The sequence below is a fragment of the Monopterus albus genome, unplaced genomic scaffold (genome assembly GCF_001952655.1).
Source record: "Monopterus albus unplaced genomic scaffold, M_albus_1.0 scaffold13.1, whole genome shotgun sequence".
NCBI lineage: Eukaryota > Metazoa > Chordata > Actinopteri > Synbranchiformes > Synbranchidae > Monopterus > Monopterus albus.
This window is the reverse complement of record NW_018127893.1, coordinates 1,713,588-1,737,454: the sequence shown is the minus strand read 5'-3', so window position 1 is coordinate 1,737,454 and position 23,867 is coordinate 1,713,588. Positions and strand designations below refer to the sequence as shown.

Here is a 23,867-nt window from a genome sequence, read left to right as displayed (position 1 = left end):
AAAAAAAAAAAACCACCCAATATGCCGTAAAAAAAAAAAAAAAAAAAAAAAAGAGCCAGAGCTCTATCCCCAACCCGTCATCCTGTCCGTGGTGGTAGCCGTGTGGTGTTTATAGTCCGTCAAACAACCACACACCAGTAGCTGTTGTACACTTAGAGCTCTGGGTGTATTCAGCCTTTCAGAGAGAACAGCCCACTGAAAGCATCCTGAATGGCCCGATAACAGGCCAGAGCTGTCATGTATCCTCCAGCTGTGTCCTGAGGCGCTGCAGCCCGCACGTGGTTCAGATACCTGAGAACACACAGGAAGCTCCGGTCAGTAACAGCACTGAGGTATTTTGTAAATAATGTGAATGATTGGCAGCCCGAGAGCTGGTTTCAAAAGTAGTTAATGTAAGTGTGGCTCGAGGGCAAGTTTATTCTTTATTATGTCCACACTTCAAGTTATTTTTTTCTGGGTCTCTGTGACCCTTTGGCCTTTTGATGAAATCAGCAAAGACAGACTTACCCACACCCCAACACTGGAAAAGCCTCGCCAACATGGCTCTATTAAAGTATTATAGGTGTCTTTTATTTTTTAAGTGCTTACAGATGTATGCTGCCAAAGCCCCTTTTCAGGTTCTTCAGCAAAGCCAAAAGTCACTGTTTATTTTCACTTTCGTGTACAGACAGAGAAAACAGTCGAGCTGTTAAATTAGTCTCCACGTCTTGTCCCTGCAGTGATCGATGCCCCTCGACTACCCTAATCCTTCCTCCGCAATTCTGATCTGTCAAAAAGTTGTCACCGGGGGAGAAGCCTGTGCATGGTCTGTGCTCCTTTCTTAAAACATCTGACTACAAAGCTAAAACAGCAAAGTGCCTTAGCCTCTGAGACAACAGCCCCCCCCAAAGCCCTCACACGAGTCTGGCTTTGTGGTCCCTGCTCCTGTGAGCTGGGGAAACTTCAAAGTGAAACTGGAATCAAGAGCACAGACGGCCCTCTGTGATTTCGGTACCCATTCAAACTGCTTTACAGAGTAACCTAACACCTGTGGGGAGGCTCAGAGAGGCAGAGAGAGTTGAGGTGTGTGAATGAGAGATGGACAGGGAGAAAAAGGTGCTGGTGAGACTACAAGTTGAATACATCACATCTTTACTTTAGTGTTTTATGACTGAACAAGGTGCCTTGGTGCTTTCCTCGTAACGAGATGAAACCTTCAGTGGAAATGAAGTTGAAACATATTCGCCAGCGTGTCTGACAAACACATAAATATCATGCATGGGAGATGACCTTGTCAAGTCTTACAAAAGACAAAGTGAAAAGAAGAGCAGCAAGAGATGTCAATCAGGTCTCACACACAAAGACCACTCATCACCCACTACAGAAACAACACCCAAGTTCAAAACAGGAGGCCCAGTGATTAATAATAACTTCATTAGGCCAAAGCTGCTGTAGCCCGTCCTTCAGAGCACTTGAGGGAGGTCTTCTCATATGGCTTCCTGCATCAGATGAGTGCTATCTATTGATTATATTGTACTGGGTCCATTTAATGGTGAAAAAAGTGGGCTATTTACAGCCTGGCCAAGTCTGCTCTTCCTGCTAATCTAATCCCCAAGCTACTCATGTGGTCATTCCTTCCAAGAAAGCTGAGAGCTCTGTGTAACTTTATACCTGCCTGCCCCTAAGGAGAGAGGGAATGAGAGCAAAAGAACACCACGAAGGGGGGAAGAGGGTGAGGAGAGTAGGGTGAGGGGGCAGAAAAAGGAGGTGAAATCACCTTTGGGTATCCACATCACAAACACACTTCTCTTAAACTAACCCTGTCTGCCCTCTGCTCACCCCAAACACCCAAGGTTAGTTCAGTTCTGCGCCATTAACTCAGCAGTTGCATCTTCCCTTAAAGGCCAGCCATACACATGAACTCGACTCTTTCTGCCTGACTACTTGACAATGCTGACATATTAAGAGTGGACAGATGACACCTAAGCCCTGCAACAACATGAAATGCATTAAACATGCGCTGCACACTCGTCTAGAAAAACAGGCAGGCTTGTTATGCTGCACTTAATCATAAACCAAAATACAGCACACTCAGTATATCTCTCCAGTACAGACTCAGAGACCCTCTGATGCTACTGTTTCAGCACACTAACACTTTCCACACCCTCCCACTCCATCCCCTCTTTCTCTTTGTCTCTCTGATGACTGGACTGCCTTTTGTTCGCAGCACCCTGAAACCCAAGCCGTTTCGGCCGGTAACATCTTTCACTCTTCGGGCCCCACTGGAGCATTAGCTGCAACTTGATATGGGTCTTTTCAAAGCCTCATATTATTGGGTAAATATGGGTCACTTTGGACTGGCCCATTATGTCGCTTGGGGGGGAGCAGGAGAAGACAAGTACAGGTGATCAAGACAACTGAATGACGCAGAATGTGTGTCAGACTGCAGTTGCCACAAGGGAATATGGGGTTTCCATTAGTGTACACACTCAAAGTAGTGATATATAATGTGCCAGATTTTTTTTTTCTCCAGTCAACATCTCTTTCCTTACAATAAACAGGGGGCATGAATTACTATTATATTTCTTCGGATTCAACAGGAGCACGGGTGTCAAATTTAGATTATTTTTGTATCTCAACAACAGAACCGATGATAAAGTGCTATTCCCACTCTGTCAAAAAAACATGTGCGGTTGGATCAAAACTGTTCAGAGTTAACAGTATTTTTCCACTTGGGTCTGGAACTCTGAAGACCTGTACAATGTCTCCTACTAATGCTAATAACAGCCAGATTTTCCTCACTGGACCCTGAAAGTATTCCCCACTTACTGCTTCCTGGAAAATACAATAGAGTCCCATCTCTAATTCAAAGTGAAAAGATAAGTGGTGAAATGTTGTTGTGAAATGTTCAGCCTGATTTCCAGCTGCGAATGCGTGGCTCCTCTGTGTTTGGATCGGCAATGCTGCCATGGAATGGAGGGTGTTTGGATTCTTCAGGGAAACGGCTATGAGGCTGGGACTCCGGAGGGAAAACTGTGGATATCAGATGGGGATGCAGGCTGTGTTGGGCCTCTTGTCTAGACTCCATGTGTTGGCTGGAATTGGATTTAAAAGAGATGTGGAAGCCCAGGCTTGATGGAAAAGAAAAGAAGCCTGTAATACTACAATGACTATTTCAGTAAGCAAACACTTAATCAACATTGAAACCACAAAGCAGACACACAAGACAATGGACCAAACTGAACAAGTCTGAAACTAAACTCACTGTAAAAATACTGCATATGGCTTTGGCTGCTTTCATAAAACGTTACAAAGCTAAATGAACTCCTTCTATGGAACAAAAAAAATTTGGTAACATCTATATGAATGAGATTTTCTGAGAGAATCTCTTCTTATATTGTCCTTCAAAAAAAAAAATCAGCACTGACTGGAGACCAGGCTTCAGATGGCACCTGTCCGCTTTCAAAGTATTCTCACTGATCCAGTGTCAGTGCTTGCTTTTACAGCACACAGGGTCAGAGACCTTTTGGATTCAGCATGATTCATTACCCAAACCGGCCCACTGACTTTCAGGTAGTCGGGGAGATAAACTTTGTATTCCGCTGAATCCACACAGGTAGAAGAAGTATCATCTACAAAGACAAAATCAATAAATCTTACCCTACATGAGATTACTTCAAGGACTGAAGCCTCATTAGCTATGATTATTAAAGTGAAGGAGCTTAGACTGGCATGTTGAGTGCAAAGAAAGGGCAGCTGACAAGTACAGGGCAAGCTATATGCGAACAGAGGCTGCCCCATACTTCTGAAAGGCCAGTCATGAGGCTGTGGGATGCCAGTGTGAATGTCCGGAAGTCTTCCTTTAGCACACTATACCAGCAAGGCTGAGGATTCCTGGCCTGGGAATGATGGGGGGGACTGGAGTAGGGGGTGTAGAACCACACACCTGCCAGATGATTTGTCATTATAGAAGGGTCAGCACTCAGCTGTCACCCCCTAATCACCCACCCTGCCTCTTAAGTCACCCCTGTTCAACCCCCAAACTTCCCTCCAGTCCTCCAAAAACACCCCTTGCATTCCTCAGGCGGCTCCGGTTTCACTCACAGCACTGCTACTCCATCTGCCCCTCCTTCCTACACTCTACTCTGAGAGAACTGAGACACACACAGCACACTGAGTGCATTGTGTGGCTGTGCAATATGTGCTTATGCCACAGTGTGTGTGTCTACACAATTCACATGTTTATTTAAGGGCAGAGCTGCTTGTATCGATACCATGAGCGAACTGATGGAACAGAATTTTGCTAGTGGAGAATGTGTGAATTGGTCCAGGCTGCAGTCCAGAAACAAAACCCCCCGCAGACAAGCCAAACACAGAGGGCTCTCACAGGTATACTATATCTGTCAACAGCGGTCTTTCATCACCACAGGTCAGAGGTCACACTTTTTTCCACTGAATGCTGCTTCCTCTGGGACGTGCAAGTGTGTGAGACAGATCTTCAGTCATTAGCCTAGCCACTGTCCACCAGAGTATCCCAAGCTGTACTGTGGAGAGGGGCTCGCTCTGGTTACATCACATTCTCACTGGCCTACAGACCCCCCTTGTCTGTTATCATGTGCCTTATCACCACTAACATGCTGAGTCTGCTTTTCTGCATTGCAAAAGAGAGGAGGACCCAGAGGTGGGCATTGTTAAGGTAGGGGAGAGCATCTTTAGTGTTAACAGAAGCTTTGAGTGACACTTGACATTAATGCTTACAGAAATACATCGAGTGGCTGACAATCTGTAAGCTGTCCTCAAGAATACAGCTTGTAGGCATCAGTGATAATGACTGAGTGGTACACTTGTTTAGCATCTCTGAAAGACAGCATTGTAGAAGTGTGTACGATAAAGGCCTATTGTGCTACTTGCACCTAATTTCACCCACTTCCTAGTCCAAGCATCACCTGTCACTCATCCAGAGTTCACCCTGCACCTTCTCAGGCTAACCTGATGGGGGCAGTAGAGGCTGGCTGACCGGCCTGGCCACTGGCTTCACACCTATCCACTGCAGCCTTGGGGCTTCAGGCATGACACACCACCACTAGCAATTTGATACAGAGAGCATCTTTCTTTCGTCTCCTGGGCTGCCACTTGATAACTCTGCTCCCCAGAGAGCCTCGAAGAAGGGGGGGGCCTGGACTGGAGAGGGAGGATAATGACATGACATCAATGTCATCGTTAACCAAATGGGGCCAAAAACAATGGAGTAGGACATATGCTGTCCAGTGAATGGCTGCTAGCACAAGGCACACCCATACAAGCTCACACCGCAAAGGAGCCTTGACAGTTAGATGTCATATTCTGGGAATAAAGTGATACAGAGAGGAAGAATAGAGTTTTCCCACAGGGGATTCACTTCCACTAGTATCAGTTATCCATGTACCTCAAGGACTAAAGACAAGCAAAGAGGATTTCAATTAGGAAGAAAGATAGGAGAAGAGCAAAGAAGGGGGGTAGAAAAAAACAACAACAAAAAAGCAAGGTACAGCAGGAGGAGGGTGATAATTCATATATCGTAGAAGAGAAGTGCCTCATACCATGAGGTGTGCATGGCCACAGCCAAGCCTCACATGACGGGAGTTTGTTTTCTTTCTCCAGCTCTTAAGTGGGGAAAATGAGCCAGCTAATCCCCCTGTACATTACTGGGCCCTTTGCCCTAGGGGTGAAGAGCAGGGGAGGTACAGAGTTTCAGTCTGTTGGTGTTTGTGTGAAACACACACACACACAACATCAGTTTGTGTACATGGACAGTTAAGAGCACTTTTGGGCTCAAGATCAAAGTACACAACCCTAGACAGTGTGTGGCTGTTTTACAAACCTCTACACAGATCAGCATGTGTTAAAATAGCCAGGAGACGTCACCTCGCCTTCTGCTGGGCATTAACCCTGCAGCACCTAGGCTGGAGACAAGTGAGGCCATTTTCCTCCGAATTCGCTACCCGCTGGTGTCACTGTCACTGGCAGTGGCCTGGGTTCATCCCATCGAGTCTGTCTGGCACAGCCCACAGGGGGAAAACAATAACACTAAAAGTAGACCTCTTTCAGATAACCACAATACACACAAGACCAATGTACCTCCTGCTCCGTCATTCTGTAATGCTCCCTCTGTTTCCGCCTGTTCTATGGGTCAGAAATGACCCACCCACAAGTAAAAAGCCTCCAGTCAACTACAACACATGCTTATTTTGACTTGTACTTCAAGAGAGGATCAATATTTGCACAGATCTATGGAAGGGAAAACAATAGTGATCTGGCCTCCACCAGCTCTGTCTGTTAATGGTCTATTTACTGAGACAGACAGGATAATAGCCTGGGTGGGGGTTGGTGGAAAATCAGAGGGTGGCCACACTCCACTCTTTTTCTGATCTAGTTAGCAATGAAGAGAGTGAGCACCTACAGTATAAGAAGCTGAGTATCAGAGCAAGGCGGTGGCTAAACATTGTGAATAAAGATGGGGCATTCTGTTGACACAGACAGGTTTGCAAGTCAAATAGCTGGACTGAAGCATCCACACTTTAATACTGCTTGCACTCTCTTTTGGTTATGCAAATGTTAAATGTGAGAGCCCCATGGCTTCAGTCAAGCTTTTAGATCCATGCTATGGAAACACTTAAATGCTTAGAAAAGCACTGCATAGAAATCTGTACTTACTATCTAGTAACACAAGACACTGGCAAAGGCAGTCAACGTAAGAATGGAGGAGATCAGAGCTGAGAAACCAAGTTCAGATTTAGGTCTTGGTTATGGTGGCAACCCCAAAGTATTTCAGGGAAAGCCCTATTGCTATGCAAGAGTCAAATAAATCCTTTCCCATAAATGGTGCTATTTGGCAACGTCACAGAATGTTTAAAGTGGGTGAATGAGAGAAAACTATGTGCCTTGTGGCATTATCGAACAGTAACAAAAGGAGTTCAAAGACCACTGCTCTTGAGGGAGTTCATCTGATGTCATGCTAACTGGCGCCTCAATCTCCAGCTCATAACTTAAGCATCAAAGCTGTGTTTGTGTGAGCGAGTAAAGGTCTATTTGAGACCCAGAATACGAGGCCCTTCTCTCCAAGGTACCATCGCTCTGCTATCAGCACGCTGGTGTCCTAGTGCTGCACCTCAGGTCCCCCATGGTCAGTGACCTCTGATCTCTCCCCCCCCAGCCCGCCCATGTCTGACAGGCCCATCAAATGGATATGTGGGAACCTGGGATACACGGAAAAGCTATTCATGGCTGTTTCCAGAGATTCCTTTTCCTATTGAGTGAAAAGAATATCATGGCTGACTTGCACTTTCATCACTGAGTGAGGGGGAACGCAGGGGAAGGAAAATGATTTATGTGCAATTTAAACCTTACATACTCTAATTTTGTGATGGCAGAAATGAATTTAAGAGTACTCTACAGACCATGTTTAGTGGTCCTCCCAACCACCCAGAGCCAAATCCAGGGTCACTGGTAGTGCTCTTGGCCAGCTAGGCCAGAGATGGAAAGATGGAGAGCTGAGACCTGGAATCAGGCCAACCCAGCAGGGAGAGGATAGAAAAGCCGGCTGCCAGGAACTGAGGGCCGGGATGGCACCACTGCCGATTCTGGATATCTCCCTCCCACCAAAGCACTTAACATGCAGTATAAGCCAGTACAGAAACAAACAGATACACAATCACATAAACACGCAGACGCCAAGGGATGCTTGGAAAGCTAAGGAACACAGGCAGGAGAAGAGCATCACTCAGAGACCCATTAACCCCTGGCTCTCAACCAGAACAGTGAGCAGGCGTCCTTTAAGTACATGTTAAACATAGCTAGTTTATGTGTGTGAGCACAAGTGATTTATGTACATGTATTACTTCTGTGAGTCCATGTGTTTGCACATATAAGTATGTAGGTCCATAAAATGACTGAGTCACTTGAAATGAACATTTGGGGGCAGTTTCCAGGGGATAAAAAAAGGTTCTCCTCAGTGTTCATGAATGAAAGTCACAGCAAGCTAACTATTGCCATTTAACCCTTAAGCTAATTTTCTGTTTTGGTGAGGGTAAACTGCTCTGAAGTCTACTTCCTTGTACAGAGAAGAGCATCCCCAAGAGAGGAGCTCCAGACTAAACACTGTGCTCATTCAGCTGCTCCCCTTCACCAACCAACTAGAGACGGATGCTTGACAAGCACTCCCAACAGAAAACCTCACTTTTTCCACCAATTATAGAAAGCAATGCAGAGAGGCAAAACTTCAAAATATTATTCACACTGGCATCTGGCGAAGAGCATTGAGCAACTTCTGTCAGAGTGAGATGGGCTAATTTCAGGGCAACCTGTGCCAATACAAACAACTGTTCTGGCTAGCTTTCATTGTCAGCACTTGAGGTTTGAGTCGCATTTTTAAACGCTCCACAGCCAATTTCTCTTTCCCCTATTGATTTTGTTTATTAAAGCCTTTTACTGTTCAACATAAAAGCAAAGAGCCATGGTGGGACATTTGGTGCATGTGCTGCAGTGTTACATTTATAGTCTGCTCGTAATTCTTACAGCTCACGCATGGATCTGGATATGTGCCAGTCAATGAGATGGACAGCGGTATATTGCCAATAAAGAAACCTCACACAGTCGGGGTCTTATCCTCTGTGGCAAACCATATGCACCTACGTACATCAAGGAAGGAGCATTTGGTTATGTGTATGTGAAGGGGGGGAACCTGAAAGGGCACTTTTGGAGGCCTCTGTTGACTGAACATGCAGCCGTTTCTCTGGTCGAGTATTGAGGCAGCTGTCTTTAATATAAGAGCTCCGCTCAGCCCATATTTATTCAGGTACAGCTGACAGAGAGGGAGAGACAGTGAAAGAGGCGTGGCCCTTCTTTTTCCTGGCAGCCGTGCAGCACTCCTGCGGCTTTTTGGGGGGCAAAGGGACAAGGCGAAAAAGACACAGACACTGAGACAGAGGGAGAAAGAGAGCAGCGTACAAGGAAAGAGCTGAAATAAAAAGCATGACTCCAGGCAGTCTTGTGTTGAGTGGACATCCTGTGCGAAAGACCCGGCCTCAGAGGCCCCAGGGCCACCAGGGAAGGGGTGTGTGAGCTCAACTCTCCAGTCTCACTTGATGGCTCTGTCCAAGACAAATCACCAGTGGTGCTGCTGTCACCCTGGGCCTTGACCAAGACAAACAGCCATGTTTTAAAATAAGTACCTGCCCCCTCACAGCCCCTTTCACCTCATCCACACTCAGGCAAATCTATATCTCTTCACACACTTCACGCATATTCCCTTCACAGGTCATAGAGCTGGAGCTGTCCAACGCTTTACACAGGGGACTCACTTTTCACCCTCTCAACACCGTCTGTATTCTCTCTCCACTGCACACATGCATGTGAACATTTACCACATCACACAAGTTGCATTGAGGCAAAAATGCTAGGACTGCAATAACAGGAGTGAGCATCAGTGCGTTATGACACAGAATGTATAACAGGTTTAAATGATGCCATTGGCGTGCATGCATATGTGCAAGCTTGATTATAAATGTATATCTGAGCTTGCATGCACAAAACCCCAAACTTAGCTGAATTACAAACTGCCAACTGCACAGAGGTGTCAGCACTATTTCTTGCTTTTCCTTAACAGCACACTGCATCTTGGGAGTTGTGGTCTGTCTGAGCGGGCCTGTCTGTGTCACTGCCTGCGGCCTGGACCAGTGGGATTTGTGTTCCTCACTGAAGTGAACCTCATTTATCTCTGTGGCAGAGCCCTTCCTCTCCAGCGCCGGTCCTCCTGGACCCTTGAACTGCTGACACCCATCCTTCCCTCCTCCTTCCTCTGAGCTCCAGCATGCGGCAAAAATTGCGAGATGTGTTTCATCTGCATATTGATCAGCCTGGCCAAAAGAAGTAGGACCTCAGCACTTCACTGAATACATAATGCAAATAAGTATCAGTTATTCTGTTTAAACTCTCCTGCAATCCTTTGAGGACCACATTTCACATTAAGAATGTGCTTTTTCAGGTAATTGGGTAAATGTGATCGTGCAACAAAAGTCAATAGCACCTTTTATCTCAAGAATAAACTCAAAAAACCTTGCTGAAAAACTTGCTGATATGCTGTTCACATATACACAACTCAGCCTTACGATCAGGGTGAAGCAGCGCCAAAAGTCAAATAGCATGCCCTAAAAAAGAGCATGACCCCATTTTGCTCCCGTCACCCAATAAAATCAGGCCACCCTCAGTGTGTGGGCACACTTTAGTGCCAGCCAGTTGCAGTGCAGACGGCTGGGCGCTGGGTTGTCTGACAGATAGCTTACATTCGGTGTGGACTGGGCCAATGGCGTCTTGGATTGATTGGCCCAAAGGGGCCGTAGGGGAAAGCATTTCCTGTGTGTGTTAATGGACACTCCTGCAGAGGCACTGTGGCGGCTTGTGGCAGGGTGATAGTTATACTCCCTCTTTCTCCTCTTCTCTCAGCCCTCCTCCCTCCTAATTTGTTTTCAGTCTTTCAATCAGAGAAGAGTCAAGTGAGAGGAGCCGGGCTTTGCAAGCAGACTGACTTTCTTGCAGTTCTCTAACCCTACACCAAAACCTTTGCAATACACTGTACCTATATGGAGAATAGGAAACGCTCTCGTTAGCTTATTTACTAATACTTTATTTTACCTGTGTGATACTCTCCTGATATGGAACTGTAAATTGTCCATTATCTATACCGCTTATTCCTGAATAGGGTGGCAGGGAGGCTTGAGCCAATCCCAGCTGACATTGGGCAAGAGGCGGGGTCCACCCTGGACAGGTCGCTGGTCTATCACAGGGCTGACATGTAGACAAACAACCACACACATCCACACTCACTCCTACGGGCAATTTAGAATAACCAATCAACCTGAGCTGCATTTCACTGGACTGTGGGAGGAAGCCGGAGTACCCGGAGAGAATCCACGGGGTTGGTCAGGGCTCAAACCAGGAACCTTCTTGCTGTGAGGCGACAGCGCTAACAACCACGCCTCTGTGCTGCCCCCCATTTGGCTACCAGTTATTTTTTATGAATTAATTATAATAACAGCTGGTTTAACCTAAAGAGACTTCAAGTCAGTGCAATATACAGTAGGTCAACTGAACTTTTACTTAACACTGACTTAATTTAAATGGAGAACAGATCTCACGGAAATTTCACTAGAAATCAGCAGCACTTTCTATGACCTTTTTGGCACCAAACTACATAGTTCATTCCAGGAAACTTCCAAAGACCGTACATGGAAATTATGAACTGATTACTGGTTATTCTTCAGTCATTGGTAAATGTGCACATGTCAACTTTAAATTAAAACTTGTAGTTGGTATATGGCCTCAAGCCAGTCCCTGGCTACAGCCTAGTGTGTAAATACAGTACTGTAGGTTTGTACCCGAGTCGGCCCAGCTGCTCCAGTTCAGGCACTGGGGGTCCGTAGGTTAAGACATGAAGGGGCTTGTAGTGGTATAAAGCTTCCTCTATCTTGGGTACAGGCTGGAGAGACACCGTCTGATGCTGAAAGAAGACACAACACAGAGACAACATTTAACACAGGACAATAACCGTCTTTGTCTCAGTTTAGTGTGCACATCAACAGGACCCAAGCAGAAAAAACTATTTGGGAAAAGGCTTAATGTCAATCAAAGTGCAACATTGACAACCACCAGTTCCTGACTGACTGGTTTGGAAATAAACGTTTTGTCTGACATTTTCACAGAAACCTAACTGGGACAATGACTGAGCGTGTTTCAAATGGTCAACAAATTGTTGGCAAATTAACTGACATTCCTGATGGCAATCTGAACAAAAACAATTGAACGTTAACATCACACAGGAGAACTGTGGTCTGGTTGATGAGGAAATGTAGTTCCTGATAAAATAAAAGATGGCAATTATTTCCACGAAACCACCAAAAAAACAAAATAATTGATCATGTATAAATGTCAAACAAAGTAAATAATCTAGGAAGTGCTTTAGTTTCTGGGTTTGGCTGTGATCATTCATTACTTGCATAGTCTTCCTATGAATCAGTCAGTGAAATTAGGAAAATCCTCAGGATTATTCAACTTCCAAAAACATATCTTGCTGGGTGTCCTACAGTCATAAGAGCTGCAGAACCAAGTACTGAATTATGTTTATTAAAACCCTTCAATCCATAATTACTCAGTTGAAATTTCAATCAGGCTCATCCAGTTTATACTGCTCTTGACTGTGGTGTTGAGTGAGAAATATGATACATTTTAAGGGCTGTTGTTGTTCAACTTGGGGCTCCGCCATCAAAGGGGAATTTCCACACCGCGTCAGACCGCTATGTTGTTTCCTCCAGCATTAAAGTAATGAGACTCAGAAGACAAGCCAGAGTCATGAAACCAACCTGGAATTAAAAAGATGATGTCTAAACAAACACTGACTATTTTAGAGAGTAGCAAAGCAACTTGGAGACAAAGGGGAGATAAAAAGATAAGAAAGAAAATAAAGAAAAGAAGGTGGGGGAGTATAAACAACAGAACACAGAGGGGAGCTGATGAAAACCAAACTAAACGAGTAACATGTGCCCCACAGCCTCGGACTGGCCGCCCTCACACATGCTTTGGCCTTTGTGAGCACAAACAGGGAAATAAAGCAACCAAAGCTGAGCTGGAAGTTACAAAAGCACCAAGTGATGCACACCGAGATGGCAACTGGTGCAAAGTCTCCAGTCAAACCGGGCCAGAGTGTAGAGTAATTAGAAACTAAACACAACATACAGACACAGAAAACTTAAACTGCACCCTTACAATACTGTGCTGAAAAGCATCAGTAGGTAATGTTTAACGTATTCCATGATTAAATGTTGCAGCTTACCTTGTTCTACAGTTTTCTAGAGTGTGCCTAATCAGCTTCCACTTAATGTGTGATTTCTTTAATTTCCCAGTAGGGCTGGGTGATACACAGTTATACAGAATTACCTACCTGTTAATATCTCTAGTTGATTTAGGCCACTGATTTGCAATGTTGCAGATCAGCAACAAAACTACTTTTTTTGTGGCAGTTTTGGATTTTTTTCATAGTTTTACTATAGTGCCTTTATATGCCAGGTATTTAATTCATCCTATCATCCCCCAAAATGATATTCCTGTGTTCATTTTTAAAAACAAAACAGTTCTTCAGCTGACTGTTTTGGAAAATGTACTACAACAATATTAATATTGCACTAGAAAATTATTTAAAAAAAACTGTGACAGAGAGTTCCACAGCACCCACTACTATTTTCCTGAATGACTTTCAGCTTCCTCAACAGAACGAGTCTGAGCTTGTTGCATTTAGCTGTGGTTTATTCACATCCTCAAACTCTTGCTCCTCGACTGTGAGGGATACCAAAATTTCAATTATGCTGGGTAAGGTGAACTACAGATTTTTTTTTCTTTTAAAACACAAAACACTAAATGCATACTTCTAAGGTTTTCTCTCAACCTTTAGCCCCAAGGTGCCAGTGATCCCCTATCCTGTCCCATCCATTCATCCAACACAGTGGAGGCCCACCACACTAATGAAACCCAGACCAACCAACCCAAACCCAGTCACTTTCCCTCTCCTTTACACTCCTTCAGACTCTCATCCATCTTCTTTCAGACTTTCAGCACTGTTTAACTTCCCTAGTGTGCCAATCAAAGAGATGCACTGGGACAAAAGGTGAGAGGAGAAGCAGAAGAAGAAAAGTCTACCATGGTGGAAGTGGCTGAGAAAGAAAGGAGTTGGGGATATCTAAAGATTTTGAGTGACAGTACAGAGCCAACCCCTAGTCTAGAGAAATGTCTGTTACATTCCTCTGCAAGGACACCTTGAAAACTGGCAGAGACACATCAGTGCGAGCAAACATAGTATAATACATGCACACACAAGAACAAGCTTTGTTCTTCTAAATATATTTACAAAAATGAGTAAATTAATGATCTGTAGTTTATATAAACTGCTTTAATACAAGACAATGTGTCTGTCCATCCAAACATAGAGCTGTACCTTCTCAAACCTGCTCCATCCTCAACTCCACCTACTGAAATATTCAATCATGAACTCATCATGTCCTATTAAAAGCTTGTGTGAATTACAGCGCATGAATGTTGTTTTCCAAATGCTCCGGTGAAAGAAAGCAACAACAGGGGAGGGAGAGAGAGAGAGAGAGAGAGAGAACCCCCAGCTAGGCCCAGCAGAGCAGAAAACGGCTAAGGGACTAGGGGCCACTGGAACAACACCACTAAAAGGAGCCAACACTAACATCTGCTTTTAACATCAATAACTCCTTCTAACTACCTATACAATATTATCTGTGCCATGATGATGCTTGCAAGTATAACAGGTATTTAAGACTTGTATGAAATTAAAATGAAACTCTGGGGGCCATCAATCTTAATAAAACTGCAGGGGATGATGATTTGAGGAAATCACCATCACGCCAGGGGGATTGTTCCTCCTCCTTTCTGCTTTCGCGATCCTCCTACATCTACCTCAGGTCCAGACAGAGTTCTATTCATCTAGTAATAAAAGCACAGTTTCTATTAGGAGTGGAACCCTTTTAAAATGCCAGGTACAGCTGTCATTGGTGCCAGTCCCTTTGTTGGTGGAAGAGGCAGGTGTGCTGGCTTGGAAAAGCATTAAGCACTATATGCATCTCAGCGGGCTGAATCTGGATTGTGACGTGCCATCACACTGATTTTCAACTCTGCTGTCCGTGTTAACAGCACCATTCAGGAAAGCAGCAGGGTTAGCCCAACTAACAGAGTGATATGACTTTTATGGGACAGGAGTCTCATAAAGGTAGCATTGTTTCTGAGGTACGAAAGGTCTCCCCCTAAGGCATAGCACTGACTGTATGAAAGTCAACATTAAAACAAGAGGTGACTGTATGTTGCTACAGTTGTCCCTTAGTTTTGGAGCAATGTGGCAGACTTTTATATTTTAGAGGTTTTTTTGTTTTTACACCTCAGTGTTTTCTTACCTGATCTAATCCCACATGCTTTGTAGCCGTTCGATTTGCTTATAAAACTATGCTTCTGCAACTTTAGTGAAAAAATAAAAATAAAAAGTGTTCACACTGCCAACCTTGACCAAAAGTTCATTTTCAAACAGCTTAGGAATCATGGGTCACAACTAACAATGCCACCAGAAACACGTGCCAATTACACACACACACACACACACAGCAAAATAATCAGCACTCTCTAGGTCCCCCATTTCTCCTCTGATACTACAGATCAGCAGGGTACATCAAGGTCGCTTAGAAGCCAACCTCCGTCAGCACCTCCCAGTCACATCCACAGACACAAACACAGAAAACTGCATATACTCACTTGGCTCTCCAAGGTTTGAGGAGCCACCACTAACTAAAGCAGAGCTTCAGGAACAGTGAGGGCACCTTTATTAAGTGATAATGAGAACAATGGAAGGGAAATAGTGGTCAACAATATAAATACACTAAGCCTAGTTAGGGGCCTGCCTGGTGCCATCCTTCCCTGCACTGCCAGGGCTTCTGTATGGATAAAGAGCTTTGGGCTGGCCACCATAGGGCCTCCCGTCGCCTTACAGGTATAAATATAACTTCCAGACCAGTGGCAGCTGCCCCAGCGCAAAGCCTCTAAAGCTTACAAGTCCTTTTTCTGCTGGGCTGCACTAGGCTGGCTTGCCCGTGGGCAAGGGTGTTTGAGGCCAACCTAAACAGGGCCAAGTCAGGGGCAGGGGCAGTGGTGCAAAGGCATACACACGGTGGTGCCAATCAGGGCTGGCAGTTCTCTTTAACCCCTGAGCAAACGCCCTCACCCCAAGTACCGGCAGCTCTCAACCAGCATGCAAGCAAGTCAATAAAAATAAAAAGACCAGCAGGCAAGGGTTATACACAGTCTCACATAAAACCCGCCGGCTTTGGTCTATGAATGCTTTCTATGTATACGAGTATAAACACAGCACAAATATCTGTGTCTATTTGTCTGAGTGTGAATAAGGGAAATGAACATAACACTGCAGATCATAAAAGAGTGAGTGGGGGTTGCAGGGAGTATATGGCGACAAACTCCCAGGCAAAACAGGTTAGGCCAGTCTGCCAAAGTAAAGTAAAGCAGAGCCTGTCCTGCACTGACGAGTACGTCGACAACGCAGAGGTCATGGTAGAGGACAATTTAACCAAGTAAAACAGGCCTGTGCAAACAACCTCAAAGCATGAGCAAGTGTGTATGTGCGTCTGTGCGTGTACTTGTGTTTGTGTTTTCTATGGTAGTCAAATTCCACTGCCTAAGTGTGGGATGAAATAAAGCCGAGGGAACCTAAGGTTATTTCAGCCAGCTACGCATCTATGTTTAGGGATAAACTTTCCATCCACATTTGGCTGATTATGTATGTGAGCTGCACTTTGTTTATGTGTGCGAGTGACTCCTGCTTTCATTAGGTGCCCATGCCAGCTGCGTCAGGTATGTCAGCTGCTGTGCTGCCTGTGAGGAGTGGATTGGGCCCCGGCAGCACTGGAACCTGGGACCTTTCATTTAAGATGGCGCTGAAAGCTGTCCCAAGGTGGAGAGATTCCCCATCGGTCAACTGCCTTCAGGAATGGGACACTGCAGCAGCTGAGGATAATCCCTCTTCACACACATACTGTACACTCTTACATCAAAAATGAATAGTATAATAACCCTCAACTCATGTCTATGTTTCACTCAGAGCAGGTGCGAAACATGATGACAAGAGTCATCGGGTCAGACAACAACAAGCAACCTGTTTCAACCATGAATTGTTGCCTTCCTCCCACACACAGTGTCTTTTGATATCAGCAGACATCAGTTTTAAAAAGACACTTTATTCTTCAAGGGATGTTTACTCAGACTGGGTAAGGGAAGTGTGCTTTTATGTGTGTACGCGCATGCACACGCACAAGGGTGTGCACATCTTGGTTCAAAAGAGTGCCTACAAAGTGAGGTATTAGTGAGTGATTCTCAACCATTCCTGAGGCAAGACCAGGCCCATCCCACCTCATGTCACACCTGGACTTTTTCTACTTTCCCTCAGGATCAGCTAACTTCCTTAAACATCCATTTGACTGCATGTTAACACACAACAAGAATAATCAGGATCAGGGTTGGAGTCCCCTTCATGGAAAATCCCCCAGGCAAAGCACAGTGCCAACATGGCTGAGATGTCCCCTTGCACATCCCCAGTAAACAACATGACACAGCTAGATCCAACATTAGATCACTCTTTAAATAAAGGCTGAAGAGAAGAATTGGCATCCCCACGTTCCACAGACTGGTCGGCTCACAGACCATCAGATATATCATTCTACTAGTGACAGCTCACCTTGGCCTGGGCTGAGGCAAGTGGCAGGGGGCAGGTGGTGGTGGGAGAGGGTGAATATCTGCTTCTGTGATTAGTGAAGTAGCACATCACCAAAAACATCCAGATGAAAAAACAAGAGGTCATGTATCATCTCCCTGTTCATTCATCACTGTCACAATCAAACAGTTTCTCGTTTGTGTACGTGCTTCACAAGAGAGTACTCCTGTGGCCCGGCTACTAATGATTACTTTATCAATAAATATTTCTAAGGTGGTGTTTTCAAACTGCTTGTTTTGTCCTACCAACCAGTCAAAAACCCAAAGATATTCTGTTTACAATGATACAAAATGTTCAAGACCTCCTATTTGAGAAACTGAGTACTTCATAAATGACTCAAATGCCTAATTATCAAAATTGCTGTCTATTAATAATTATGTCAACCATGAATGAGCCATTAATTGACTAAACCTTAGGGCACCAAGGGATTTTGCTGTCATTAACTAAGCTTAACTACAGAAAAATATCATAGAAATGTGTTTTGCTTTAGAAATGTGTTTTTACATTCACCTCCCCTAATTTCTGCTGAAGAAAAACTGAAACCCTCTGCTTGGAACAAGAGACCACAACCTAGCAGATAAATGAATTCCAGCAAGCTGCAGGAATCCACCGCTCTGTGCTGAAACCCCACCAAGTCAAACAGAAGTCATTCTTATGGGCCTTGAGGTGAAGGGAAATCCAAACCCACACGTTCCCCTGACTCAAGTCTCTCAGTCCAACACAGCAGATGCATCGTGAGAGCTTTGCTCCTCTAACAACGGCTCAGGGATGGGAGGATGAAGAGAAATGGGAAGAAAAAAAGCGCAGAGGAAAAACAGCCACAGAAGAAGCCAAAAGCAACATAATCATGCCGTTTCTCTCTCCATCAGCAAGTTTAACCTCATGCTGTATATGAAGAGGGTGAGAGGCAGAGTACCACATCATCCATTTAGATCAATTTCCTGCTTTTGGGCTGAGACTGTTGTCTCTTTGGGGTTTCAGGAATAAATTAAGCTTTTCTGTAAAGTTACACTGATTATCACTCCATCTGATTATTTCATGTTCACAGTAAACACATCAAAATGGATAGGATAGTCAAGAGAGAGTTTAGTTTTGGAGTAGTACAGAATCGAGCTCCAGCTAGGTGAGTTCTGAGCAGATATCTCTACCACGCACCACTGAACTGTGGGAAGAAAACCGTGGCTCACAAAGGATGCTGGGGAGGGGGTTGGGGTGATGACACAGCCTATCTCATCACAGTAAAATGAAAATAAACGAGTGAAAACCTGAACGACAGCCAAATGAAAGATCTCTTCAGACATGGTGAACATAAAGCTGCGAGCTCGGAGCAACCGGAGCCCACATACGCTCTCTGTGGGTCGCACCTCTTGCACAGAGGAATGTGGTGACATGACTGAAGGGGAAAGGGGCCTGTTCCCACAATAAAGAAGCACAGACGTGGAGGAACATCCTCCCTTTGAAGGTCTGGACCATTATTGCCACTCTGTTGTCAACAGCCAAGCTACATACAGTTTAAATTAGCACTGAACTAAAATATATATATATAAAACTCACACCATGACCTTTACCTTTCTGACCCAACTACCCAGCAGGGGACAGAAGTATACAACCACATGTCCTTACCCTGAACGGAGTCATTGTAAATATAGCGGCCATTCTGTTATATGGTATGTACAGTATAGCTACTTCAGGCTCTTCTGTTTCACTGTGCCCACTTGCCTTCACCTGAAGCAGCAAAGCCCAGTCTGACATGCTAAAGTTGCACTGAGACCGAAATTTGCCTTGCATGACAAATCTGACAAAGAAAAAGTCAAAGCCTCTCCACATTCCTGGTAGATTACTTTGTAACATGAACTGTGTATTTCTACCTCGCAACTGTTCAATGAAAGAAATAAAATAACTGCAGCTGTGATAACATTCAAGAGTTGTAAAATTCTTTCTGATAAAACTATAAACCACTGCGCAAAGTTTTGATGTCTGATCAACCTTCACATGCTGGAAATGCATCAGAATAATCAAATCAACTAAATAGAAGTACTTTAGAAATGTAAAAGTGCTAAAAAAAAAATTGAGAAAAGTCCTTCACCATGGCCAACGACTTCAGTTAACTTTGGTAAAACTTTTAGAGATGGTGGAACTTAAAGGAGAAAAAGACTGCATAGAAGCACAGTGTGGCAACTCGCAAAACTGTTCAAATAATTGTTTAATCTGTTTGACCTTTGTAAAGATTTGACCTGTGGACATGAAATGCTGCAAGTAGGTGCAGAGAGACTCAAAATAACAGGAAGTCGTGCAGATACATACTGAGATGACTAAACTGTCTGCACGAGAATTGTGTGTGGGTGTAAGGTCTTATTGTCTTGGCTTTAGATTATCAACATTATATGAAATGCGTGGCCTTATAGGATGACAAATGAAATGCCCAATCAGAGCCAAGCGTGCAAATTCCCAGCTCGGTGTTACACAAACCTAAAAGCTGTAGAACTGAAGGAGGCAACGGAGAGCCTGTCTGAATTCATATGTAATGACATGAGGTTAAAGTGAGGTTAAAGGGCTAATGTGCCAAAAATGCTGCACTTACCATATGGATTCCAGTTGAAAACAGACTGGTAGGTTTGACTGACTGTTTCTGCTGCTCTATCTGGGTCTCTAGCTGGGCAGCACGGACCTTGTGTTGGGCAAGCAAGATGGTGGCAGGAAGTTGAGACTGCTCCTGGAGAAATAAATGGGATTTGATCAGAATGCTAATCTAGGTGTGTGATATATGCAGTAAAAAGTGCACAAAGTGGTTTATCTGAAGATTTTCTGCAAAAACAGCTGACAGTTGTACCATGAAGAGATGAAAGCCCACTCATCCATGTCCACTGACCCCCCAGGACATCTGTCTAACTGGTACACTATCAGCACAGGGTGCTTTTAAGATGGCTGCCACATTATGGATGCAAGCCATATTAACAAAACTGTGGTACTGCAGGGGACGCTGCTTCAAGTGCACTGCACTGCCTTCATTAAAAGTAAGGTCAGACATTCCAATTTCTCCAGTGGAGTGTTGCCAAGCACACAGGTCTAAGAACACACGCTTGAACACACTGTAAAGGCTGGACATTTTTGATGGGCTGCACAGCAATGGTGGGACAGTCTATAGGGGTCTCAGCATTTCACAATAAACCATAAGCAATTTAAAGGCTTCTAACACCAACACATCTGACTCTAATAGCAAATGTGGACCACTATTACTTATGCACTGTAAGTTAGATGTACACTTATATTGATTAGGCACTTGTTTGAATCTAATTGCTTTATTTGGACAATGTTATTTCACAAATCTCTTGATAAAAAGTGAATAAATTCCAAAGAATATAAACCTGCAGACATATAATGTAAATTTAGTGTTTACATTTGATAAGAACAATAACCAAGAAGTGTGTTCCAAGTTACCAGTGATGTATTTTAATGATTAGTTTGCCAATGCTTTAGGAAACAACAACAAAAAAAAATGTAAATATACGTGTGGGTGTGTGCTTGTGTGTTCGTGTGAGGACAGTGGGCTTTGTGGCCATGGGGACATACACATGTCAGAGCTCAGGAGAGTTCCCTCAGGGGGAGTGAGAGCTGATCTCATCTGCCTACAGTCAACAGGCCCTGTGCCTTAAACAAACAAACACACAGCTTATTCTGCTATCTGTGATGGTCCTTTAGCAGCCCACTCTACTGGAACAATTACTTCCAAAGCCTGCAGCTCTACACAGTGGAGCCAAAAGGCTTTGGGATCACAGAAAGAAAACAATGCAGCCTGCAGCACAATGCCTGGTAATAAGCTCTTAATGATCTCACATACATGAACCCTCAGGCTGAGGGTGTGGGTGTGTTTGCATGTCATCTGTCATAAGGTGGTTTCCTCTTTGCTTGTATTTTTGAATGACTAGACTTGTCCCTCTGTAAACATATGTACATGCAACATGTGTTTCTCACCAGGTCATCCAGCAGAGCCTGCTTGTTCTTCCTCTTGGCCTGTAGCTGCCTCTGCTCCTCCTGCAGCACCTCCAGTCTCCGCTGCTCATTACCTTGCTGCTCCAACAGTAGCAGCTCCTCCAGCTCCTCCTGCTCTCGTGTCTGAGGAGAAAACCGGTGAGAGAAAGAGCATGTTGCAATAAATCCTGCTGCAGACCCAGAGGCTGAATACCAACAAGCTCCAACTATACCATATTGTACCTGACCTCTCTAATGACCTTTAATCCTTCCAGCATTTATTTTAGCATCAACTAATAGTCATCATTAAAAGCTTTATGCATCTGTGGGAAAACGACCTGGTACGTACAAGTTTAGCCTTGTTCCTCTGGATGATGTCTCTGTTCTCCCTCTGGTACTGCTCCATCTTCAGCTTGGTGTTCTCCACATCAATGTTGTGTGTCAGGTTATACACTATATACAGTGAGGAGTCACAATCCACTGTTAAAATCTTTAACTCAAGAACCTTTCGCGGGTATATCATCATAAACCCAAGGTTTGCAGAGAAGCACTGTTCAAACCCATGATCATATTACTGAAAATTGTAGTCCAGATCTGAAAGAGCTCCAAAGATAACAAATATGTCCAGGAAAAAAAAATACCTAAAGTGACATTCAAGACATGTAGAGTTTTCCATTTGATGTAGTGGTGCAGCCTTAAAAAACACCATCTGGTAATTCAATATTTCTCTCAACTTAAGTGAGATCTTCTGTGGTGCACTGGATTGAGCACGTACAAAAGATATACACCTATGCACAGTTGTCAAACTGTGGACAAAATCTAAAATCAAGGCTGCTTAAGGGGACATTTAAAGAGAAAAAGTATTGATTTAAAAGGTTAAAACCAGGTGGAGCTGGTCAACTTTAGAGTATACCAGTGCACATCCTTGCACCAAACTGTGGCTTGGACCACAGGAGCTGCTTGGCACCCTGTTAAAGACTACAAACCATCACCATATTACAAGTGCTGGATATTTTAAAGTCACATTATCTTTAGTCTCTCTGTTCTTGGCCCTGCTCGGCCCACTGACTTTACATTGGGTTGACAATAGGGAGATAACACCTAAGTTGTGAAAAACGTTTTGGTTCTGTTAAACGAGTTGAGGTTTCATGGTCGACCTGTCCAGGGTGGACCCCGCCTCTCGCCCAATGTCAGCTGGGACTGGCTCCAGCACCCCCACAACCATTGTTAGGATAAGCGGTATAGATAATGGATGGATGGATTGTTTCATGGTACAATACAGAATAATAATTGATTATTTGCAATTCTAAGTGTGCTGTCAACTGTTTTATAGATGTCTCCTTTATAAAGGTGATCTATGAAAATGCTTAATTTGGTCACAGGATATATATGTTTTTTTTTTTTGTTTGTTCTGTTTCAGCAGCGCAGTTGGCCACAGGGACAAATTATCAGCAATGTTGACAGGCCACACCATACCCAGCTCTCCTAATACGTTGTTAAAAGTCGATGGTAGTTTGCCAGTGAAGGCGTGTTAATGGTGGCTGAGATACTCCCTGATCCATGCCCCTGGCTAGCATTAACTGCCTGTAAAACATCCCCCTCTATAGCCAGAGTCACAGAGAAATCATTACAATAGTAAGCATCCCTCTTTGTTTCAGTTTGAGGCTTCCAAGTCAGCGATCCTACCTATGTCCTCCACTTGCTCGAGGTAATCGTTATATTCTCTCAGGCTGGGGAAGTCAAAATCTCTCTTATTGTATCTGCAGAGGAAGAACAAAACTGATGATGCAAAGAGTAAAACCTGATGAAAGCAAATATGCACAGACATTAACAGCCTCCATTAAATCAACCATTTTATAATACAAAGTCTGCATTCTGCCTAACAGACACACATTAGATGTCAATTAAGGGGCTATTAAAGAACAGATGAGAGGGAAGAGAAAGAAGGCAGGGAGGGACTGAGAAGTAAAAACCTGGCAGGCAAAGAGCCTTCCCGTTTGAGCCCCCCCTGGGAGACTCATTGTCTACAAAACAAACAGTGTAATGTGAAAGACAAAGGTGGCTTAAGAAGTGGGCGGAGGTTTGAGATGACACATAAACACGCAGTGCCACACCCCTCACTCACATCTTCAGCACCTTCTTTCGAATCTCCACCTCCTTATCTACGGTCGGGTCTTCGAAGAGCTGCACACGGAAGTTGCTCTTCCTCAGGGGTGTGTCGCACTGCACACAGTTGCCTGAGCCACGCACAAACAACATGTCCACGCAGTTTTCACATCTGTGGAGGAGAGAGGTCCAAAAAAGCAGATCACACCATTACCTACATAAAAACAATGAGCTGAATGCTTCCAGAGCTGACTGCGGGTGCATGCGTCGACGTACATATGGGGCTGCTGAAGTAGAGCTGGGCGATATGACCTAAAAATTGAATCTCCGATTTTTTGAGACAAAATTCGATTTTCGATTTTAAACTGATTATTTTTCTTTTTTTTTAATTAAGACACTAGAGACTAAAAGATAGATTTTTTTTTTTTTTTTATTTGAGCAA

At 44.2% G+C, this 23,867-nt stretch overlaps 1 protein-coding gene across 1 annotated transcript in view; it reads right to left on the bottom strand.

Moving 5' to 3' along the window:
• Window positions 1-47: 47 nt before the first annotated feature.
• mnat1 (MNAT1 component of CDK activating kinase) overlaps window positions 48-23,867 on the bottom strand; it is a 30,660-nt gene continuing 6,840 nt past the window's right edge. Inside the window, exons 2-8 of the mRNA XM_020590884.1 lie at window positions 23,445-23,597; window positions 23,006-23,079; window positions 21,669-21,772; window positions 21,323-21,463; window positions 19,932-20,063; window positions 11,391-11,512; window positions 48-291 (exon numbers count right to left, since the gene is read on the bottom strand). Coding sequence (XP_020446540.1) covers window positions 171-291; window positions 11,391-11,512; window positions 19,932-20,063; window positions 21,323-21,463; window positions 21,669-21,772; window positions 23,006-23,079; window positions 23,445-23,597 — 847 coding nt within the window. The 3' untranslated portion in view covers window positions 48-170. The remainder of the gene's footprint in view (window positions 292-11,390; window positions 11,513-19,931; window positions 20,064-21,322; window positions 21,464-21,668; window positions 21,773-23,005; window positions 23,080-23,444; window positions 23,598-23,867) is intronic.